At 42.9% G+C, this 8,734-nt stretch overlaps 1 protein-coding gene across 1 annotated transcript in view; it reads right to left on the bottom strand.

Annotated features, from left to right (window-relative positions):
- LOC105001984 (mas-related G-protein coupled receptor member X2-like) overlaps positions 1-670 on the bottom strand; it is an 8,091-nt gene extending 7,421 nt beyond the window's left edge. Inside the window, exon 1 of the mRNA XM_010858430.1 lies at positions 457-670. Coding sequence (XP_010856732.1) covers positions 457-467 — 11 coding nt within the window. The 5' untranslated portion in view covers positions 468-670. The remainder of the gene's footprint in view (positions 1-456) is intronic.
- Positions 671-8,734: the final 8,064 nt, after the last annotated feature.

Here is an 8,734-nt window from a genome sequence, read left to right as displayed (position 1 = left end):
ACGGGGGAGCCTGGTGGGCTGCCGCCTCTGGGGTCGCACAGAGTCGGACACGACTGAAGCGACTTAGCAGCAGCAGCAGCAGCAGCAAGCAAATCAGTGACGCCTGAGGTTATCAGCAGCAATTTAACTTTTCAATGCCCGCATGCCACCTCCCTCCCTAAATTAGAATTCACAAAATATTTCTCTACGTAAGCAGATTTGAATGTTTGGACAGAAGAAGCGTGTATAGGGAAGTGGAACAGAAGCAGAAAGAACCTGCTTGACCCTGTTGGGCTCTCCCATAGTTCAAGCTACCAGCAGCCAAAGCTTCCACTGGGAGCTTCCTGTCTCCTGACTGTTGCTGACAGGTGCCTGTGCCCCCTGCCTGCCCTACCCCGACATGAACTCATGGGAGTGTGGACTCAAGAGGAGACAAATCTGCCTTTGATGGGAGATAGTTCTTGAGCAAATTCTTACCTTGACGCCATTCTTCTTGCTGGAGGTAGTGAGTAGAAAAGAAATAGCTTTGCTGGGATTGACACACGGCAGACAATGCTTTTCACCCTCTGATGTGTGGCTGCCTGCAGGAGCAGGAGAGAAGCCTGGTGGCCCAGGGAGGCTCAGCAAGATGCCGAAGGGCCCTGCGATTTCCTGCCGGAGGGGAACTGGCAAATGAGAGGTCCTGGAGATGAGAGAGACAAGAAAGCTCACGAGATGTTTTTATCTGCCCTGACTCCAATCAGTGACCTCTGCCTCTGTACCCATCCTGCCGTCTTCGGTCCCCCTTCCTGTGAGGAAGGGCTGTCCTAAAGCCTTTTGCTGCTTGCTGTGAGCCTGCGCAAGACGCCGACCTACCAAGTAACATGAGCGTCTGTAGCTAAAGAACGGTTTGCTTGGCATTTAAGGCCCTGGGTGGCCTGGCTCACTTGATCTTTTAAAACTTAATCACAGAAGTAGTGAATGCACGTTAATTTTATTTCAAATGATACCAAGGTGCATAAAATTACTAGATTGGGTGCATTTAGCATTGTGTGGCCACAGACTAAGGTGCAAAAATGAAAAGTAACATCTCTCCTAATCTCATTTCCCAGTAGCAAACAAGGTCCAGTTTCCATTCTTAATTCTTTTAGATATTAAATGTTATAGCTTTATATAGTAAAAAAAAAAACATTTATATTTTTGATTTATGAATATCAACAACAGGGTATATTGAGTTCCCTTATAAAAGATAAGGAATTTAGCATACCGCCTGTACTCTGTCACCTTTCTCCCTCTACATCGTGATATTTGTTAGCTAGATTGTATTTCTTTTTTTATTAAAGGTTTAAAAAAAAAAGCTTTTATCTTTTTAGTTCTATATAGTTTATTTATTTAAAAGAAATAATGTATTTAGTTTTGGCTGTGCTAGGTCTTCGTTGCTGTGCAGGCTTCTCTCTAGGTGCAGTGTGGAGGCTTCTCATCGTGGTAGTTTCTTCTGTTGCAGAGCATGGGCTCTAGGGCATGTGGGCATCAGCAGTTGCAGCTTCCAGGCTCTAGAGCACAGACTCAATAGTTGTGGCATATGGGCTTAGCTGCTCCACAGCATGCAAGATCTTCCCTGACCAGGGATCGAACTCATGTCCCCGGGGTGGCAGGCAAATTCTTATCTACTGCACCACCAAGGAAGTCCAGCTAGATTTTTTTTAGACTGCCATGGGGTCGCTAGGAGTCAGGCACGACTGAACGACTTCAGTTTCACTTTTCACTTTCATGCATTGGAGGAGGAAATGGCAACCCACTCCAGTGTTCTTGCCTGGAGAATCCCAGGGACGGCAGAGCCTGGTGGGCTGCGGTCTATGGGGTTGCACAGAGTCGGACATGACTGAAGCGACTTAGCAGCAGCAGAGCCCAGCCAGTATTTTCAGTCTTAGCTCCTGTGACTTCCTTTCATGTGCCCATCCTGCCTCCACATTGAGTTACTTGTGGTTTCCTTTGGAAACTTAACTATGAAGCATTTAAAGCAACCAGAGAAGTGTATTCACTCATTCATTCATTTACCCAGCACTGTTGTGTGCATATGCTGTGCCAGGGCACTGTTTCAGGCCTGAAGATGTGATGATGGTGATGCACGAGACTGTGCCCCTTACATTCCAGAGGAGCTGGGGAGCTCCTCCTTGGGAGTGAGTATTCGTGGAGAAGAGGTTTGAGACTCAACACTGGGGCCTCCAACCTCCAGAGACCCAGAAGAAGAGGAGGACTCGGCCAACACAGTAGTGAAAAGCAGCTGCTGAAGGAGTAGTAAGCTAGGAAAGTATCCCAGAGACAGAACAGAGAGGCTATTCTAGAACATGCGAGTGAGCCACAGCATCAATCCTCCCCAAGAGATTGACTAAGATGAAGACTAAGAACTGACATAGGGAGTCCTGGCTGATCCTGACAGGCATGGTTCCTGTGGATGTTGAGGCTGGATAATTGGAAGAACGTGAGTTTTGGAGAGAATGGTGTGATAGGAGACCTGGACAACCTCAGAGAGTCATCTTGAGATGCTACCACAAAGACAGATTGCTCAGAAAGATGAGTGGGGACAAAATTTCTGCACAGAAAACACTAGCTTTCCTAGGTATGAAAAAAAGTGAGAAAAAAGGCAAAGGAAACCTCAACTACTTCTGGAGAGAAAAAGAAAGAAATGAGGACTAGTCAGCCCTACCAGATTAGAACATACCTGAAAGCCTTGGTGAATACAGTGAGGTGCTAACATGAAAATAGGCAGAGAGATTGAGGCAGCAGGACCGAGAGTCTCAGGAATCAAACACGCATGCATGTGGAATCCAGGATATGATAAAGGGGCCATTTAGAATGGGAGCAGGTAGAGATAAAATAATAAAAATAATAAATCAGTAAAGGTTACTGGGCAACTGAGAAGCCATCTAGAGTGAAATGCCTTAGGGACCATAGCTCATATTCACACCTTGTTAACTTTTTTTAAATTGATGGATAATTGCTTTAAAGAATTTTGCTGTTTTCTATCAAACCTCAACATGAATCAGCCGTAGGTATACATATATCCCCTCCCTTTTGAGCCTCCCTCTCATCTCCCTCCCCATCCCACCCCTCTAGGTTGATACGGAGCCCCTGTTTGAGTTCCCTGAGTTAACTTTAAAATGGATTGTGTATTTAAATATAAATAAGAGAAGCAAAAAGAGTCAGAAGAAGACATGGGAAAATTATTTTTGTGTGTGTGTTCAAAGAATTTTGTTTTAACTATAAATACTTTGGTATTCTCTGATTGGTAGGGGAGGAATAGTCCTTTTTTAAAAAAAAGTGAATTATAGTTGGTTTACAATGTTGTGCCAATCTCTTCTGTACAGCAAAGTGACTCGGTTTCTTTGTTTTCTTTTCCATTATGGTTTTAAACAAGGTATTGAATATAGTTCCCTGTGCTGTACATTAGGACCTTGTTATTTATCCATTTTAAATGTAATAGTTTGCATCTATCAATCCCAAATTCCCAGTCCATCGCTTTCCCTTCTCCTCTCCCCCTTGGTGACCACAGGGAAATTCTTTTATAACTCTGGATTGGGGAAGATTTTCCTAAACATGACACAAAACTCAGAAATAATAAAAATAATTGAAAATTAAAAATAACTTTTCTTCATGGAAAAGGTCACTGTAAGCAAGTCAAACAGCAAACTGGGGAAAAGTATTTATAATGCATATTTTGGGCAAAATTATCTATTGTGTATGTCTGTATTTCTGACACATTACTAAGAGAGAATTTTCACAGCCTAGTAAGAAAATGACCAACTCAGTTCCTACAAAACCCATGTTTCTTAATCAAGCATGAGAAAAAACGTCATACGCATGATGGTGAATGTTCACAGAAACTCTACCAAGATATCTTCACCTTCACATTTTCAAGTACTCTAAAGTTTGACACTTCGAGAGTGAGTAAGGAAAGTGGCACTCTTGTGTGCTTGGCACTCCCAGGCAAAACTTGGCCCCCCAAGGGAAGCTGCTTATCAGACTTTACAAATCTATGCTGGCTAGAGACGTGGCTGAAACCCTGGGAGCCTGGCCAACAGTCATCACAGTCACCAGCTTTGCAGGAACAGGTCTCTAAACCTTCCCATTGAAAAAGATTTCTCAAAAGATGGGAGCAGAAGATGAAGTTCTTTGGTACTGCCTAGAATGTCACTGGCTTTACAGAAGATGTTTTTTTCTAATTTGTCTGGAAGTAGGCTGCTATCTCTGTAGTCAGAGCCCTGCACCTGGACACAAGGGTTGACCAGCGGGTTCTGTCTTAGTCCTCATTCCCTGCTTTGCCCTGTTCTTTGTTTGGTGCAGTGGACAAACTGTTCAACCATCTTTCCTCATGAACAACACCAGGACCTTAAAAGCTTTAACCTCTATCCCCTTCCTCCCAGTCAACTGTGCTCCAGTATTCCTCCCCTCCAAGACATTAAATATTTATTAAAAGTTTTAAATAGTGAGTGTTTCTTCAAATGTATCCCCATAAAACTAGTGTGTTTTTGTTCAACTTCTCATTTCACCCCTGGTGGCTCAGCAGTGAAGAATCTGTCTGCAATGCAGGAGACCCGGCTTTGATCCCTGGGTCAGGAAGATCCCCAGTGGAACGGAATGGCTACTTACTCCAGTATTCTTGCCTGGAGAATCCCATGGACAGATTAGCTTGATGGGCTACAGACCATGAGGATGCAAAGAGTTGGACATGACTGAGTGACTGACTCTTTCTTTCTTTCCTGTTTTGCATCTCATCTTCCATTCCTTGAAATACATTCTTCAGAAGTTCCTTTCATGAGAGTCTTTGTGGGGTTAATGCCCTAGTTTTTTTCTGTCTGCAAATGTCATTGTTTCACCCTTATTTTCTGGATGTGGTTTTTTTCAGGCTGGCATCACAGGGTGACAGTCACTGCCCTCCAGCACATTGGAGATCCACTGTCTTTGGCTGCCAATGTTATTCTTGTGAGATTGGCTATCAATCAAGTTGCCAATCACTTTCAGTGATCTGCCTTCTTCCTTCCTAAGGGCTTTTCTTTTTTCTCTCATGTGGTACACTGTCATCAAAATGTGTCTAGTGGCTTTCTCTTTATATCACATTTTGGGTTTATGATGTTTCCTGGACTTTAAGATTACTGTCATTTAGTATTTCTGGATGGTTTTCTGCTATTATTTCTTCATAGATTACATAGTGGTTGAGACCACAAACTCTGGAGCCAAGCTACTTGGCATCTCTATGAGACCTTGGACAAATGTTGTAACTTCTCTGTTTCGGTTTCCTCATGTGTGAAGTGGGGATGATATTATTCCTCATCTATAAAGTGCGGATGACATTATTACCTACCTTTCTTTTTAACTAGGCATTAACCCCACAAAGACTCTCACAAAAGGAACTTCTGAAGAATGTATTTCAAGGAATGGAGGATAAGAGATGCAAAATAGGAAAGAAAGAAAGAGTTAGTAATGAAATAAAAGTAGGTAGAAAAGGTAAAAAAGAAAGGTTTTCTCATGAACATTAGTGAGTTAATTGCATAACAGTCTGGTGGCTCAGATGGTAAAGCATCTGTCTACAATGCGGGAGACCTGGGTTCCATCCCTGAGTTGAGAAGAGCTGCTGGAGAAGGAAATGGCAATCCACTCCAGTACTATTGCCTGGAAAATTCCATGGACAGAGGAGCCTGATACGCTACAGTCTATGGGGTCACAAAGTTGGACACGACTGAGCGACTTCACTTTCACTTTCCTTTAGAACAGGGACACATGGTAAATACTATATACTTGCTAGCTCTTATAATCATTTTTATTATTACCTCTTTCTAGAAGTTTCATCCAACACATTTTAGTGTTTCTCTTTCTATTCTCCATATCCCTTAACATCTCTTTCTTGTTTTCTGTCTGTTTGGCTCCTAGGTTCAGTTCAGTTCAGTTCAGTCGCTCAGTCGTGTCCGACTCTTTGCGAACCCCATGAATCCCAGCAAGCCAGGCCTCCCTGTCCATCACCATCTCCCGGAGTTCACTCAAACTCACATCCATTGAGTCGGTGATGCCATCCAGCCATCTCATCGTCCATTGTCCCCTTTTCCTCCTGCCCCCAATCCCTCCCAGCATCAGAGTCTTTTCCAATGAGTCAACTCTTTGCATGAGGTGGCCAAAGTACTGGAGTTTCAGCTTTAGCATCATTGCTTCCAATGAACACCCAGGGCTGATCTCCTTCAGAATGGACTGGTTGGATCTCCTTGCAGTCCAAGGAACTCTCAAGAGTCCTCTCCAACACCACAGTTCAAAAGCATCAATTCTTTGGCACTCAGCTTTCTTCACAGTCCAACTCTCACATCCATACATGACCACTGGAAAAACCATAGCCTTGACTAGATGGACCTTTGTTGGCAAAGTAATGTCTCTGCTTTTGAATATGCTATCTAGGTTGGTCATAACTTTTCTTCTGCCTTCTTGATAATTTCTACAGGTGGATCTTCTAGGTTTCTAGTCTCTTTTCCTCTGTGTCTAATCTTCTGTAAACAGAAGATTAGACACAGATTTTAAATCCATCCACTGAATTTTAAATTCAATTTTTATATTATTAGTTTCTAGATAATCTGCTTGAGACTCTGTTTCGATATTTGCTTGGTCAGTTTCTGGCCTGGTCTTGATGCTGATTCACCTTGTCAATTCTCTTTTATGTCTGTAACCGTATGAAGTCTAGCAGTCTTAAAACTCTCTATCTGAAAACCCCAGTGCTGGAGTCTGTGTGCCTGACCTTACTGTGTTTCCTCTGTCACTCTGTGACGGTGATTTGCTTCTTTGTGTATTTGTAATTTTAGACTGTTAGCTGCTCACTTTCCTTGGGACTTTATCTGTGGGAATTCTTTCAGGTCTGAATTATAGTTGAGTTCCTCCAGAAAAGAACTTGTGTTTTCTTTTGCTGATGGACTGGGGGAACTTCCCAGCATGGCTCTCATCTCTCAGGATGTCCCCAGAAACCTCACCTGGCATTTGTAGCTCTAGTGAGACCACAGGTCATATGAGTTTGGGCCACAGTCTTTCTTGTGACTACAAATTCTCCAGAGAAAATTTTGGTTTGCCTAGATCCAAGCTTGGTCAAACAATTTCTTGGTGGTTTTATTTTTTACTAATGAGAAATACACTTAGGTTTAGTCTTTTGAGGTCCCAGTTTTTCATGGGGCACCCTTGTTTAACTTCCCAACTTTGGGTTGTCTAAAAACTCTATTTTCTAGCCCTGCTACATCATGCAGAGCTTAAAGTAGCCATAATAGGAAATATCAGTTTCCTTTTGAGAGCCAAGGGGGTTGACTTAAAGAATTTAAGGGAGGAAGTAACTTGATCAGCTCTGTGTTTCAGAAAATCCTCTCAGGCTACTGAGAGGAGAATATAGAGAATATAGATGAAAATACAAATCTCTAGTTAGACTTCTATATGGAAACAACTACATGAATACTCAGATTCATGCACACAAAGTATCCAACTATTTATGCTGTTTCGTAACATGTAATGTATTTCCAGTTAGATCCTTTTAATTGTGGAATCTGTTTTGTCCTAATCCCTTATCTTTAAAATGAGATGCTTTCTAGCTGTGATGAATCTAAAATGAAAATCTTTGGTACCTGTGGAGGTTTCTTCATGTACCCTCCTCTCTCCTTGGATTTGTTTTGTACCAAAGAGAGTGGAGACCTCAGATGGGAATCTCTGACAGGCCAAGCTTCATCCCGGGATGACTCACATCCATTAGGGCCTTAATGGTTCCCAGAGGCTCCCCTTTCCGTAACTGTGATACGCTCAGCAATCTAGGCCCCTATCCACAGCCCTAAAGTTTATGTTAGAATTCTTTCCATTAGAATTGAGAATGCAGGCGAGTGTCATTTACAGAGTCCCTATAAAGGACAGTTTTGTTGGGGAGTATGTGTTGGGGGGAGGGTGTGTGTGCATGTGTAGCTGATTTTACTACTTGAACTTGCACAGATATATATTTTGGAAGAGGGGGGCTCATCCCTGGTCTCATTCCATGCCATGCAGTTATTACCAGCCACTGAAAGCCAAGCAGATACAATGAAACCAGGAGAGGGGAAATATCCTGATGATGTCATTTGGACTCTGGATCCCACTGTTTCTGAAGCCAGCCTCTCTTGCCAGCTCCAGGAATAGTTATTTGAACCAATAATGTCCCATAATGAATCTTATTTCTGTCTGCCCTCTGCTCACACAGCCACAGATATGTCCATATCAAAGCTTTTATCACACTGTACTTTAAGCATCTGAGGACACGATTCTCTCCTGTTGTACTACGAGGTCTTTGAGAAGAATGAACACATCTTTGAGTCCCAGGGCCTGCAGTAGTGCCTGACCCAATGCTCAGCATTTTTTTTTTTTTTCTAGAAATGCATGCATTTGTGCCTGAAAGCATGAGTGAATTAGTGATTGAATAGACAAGTTGGAGAGATGAGAATTGGGAAGTGATTCTGGGCAGAGAACTTTAAAGGCTTCACTGTGAGGAACATCTGACAGTGGAGAAGCAAGCCAAAATGAAGGCAAAGAATATTTGACAGGTTAAGTGAAGTCGCTCAGTCGTACTCTTTGCGACCTCATGGACTGTGGCCTATCAGGCTCCTCTGTCCATGGTATTTTCCAGGCAAGAATGTTGGAGTGGATTGTCATTTCCTTCTCCAGGGGATCTTCCTGACCCAGGAGTCGAACCCGGGTCTCCTGCATTGCAGGCAGATGCTTTACCATCTGAGCCACTACT

The sequence above is a fragment of the Bison bison genome, unplaced genomic scaffold, assembly GCF_000754665.1.
Source record: "Bison bison bison isolate TAMUID 2011002044 unplaced genomic scaffold, Bison_UMD1.0 scf7180017864388, whole genome shotgun sequence".
In the NCBI taxonomy this organism is placed as follows: domain Eukaryota; kingdom Metazoa; phylum Chordata; class Mammalia; order Artiodactyla; family Bovidae; genus Bison; species Bison bison.
The sequence above is the reverse complement of the archived record's forward strand: the minus strand, read 5'-3'. Positions and strand labels throughout refer to the sequence as shown.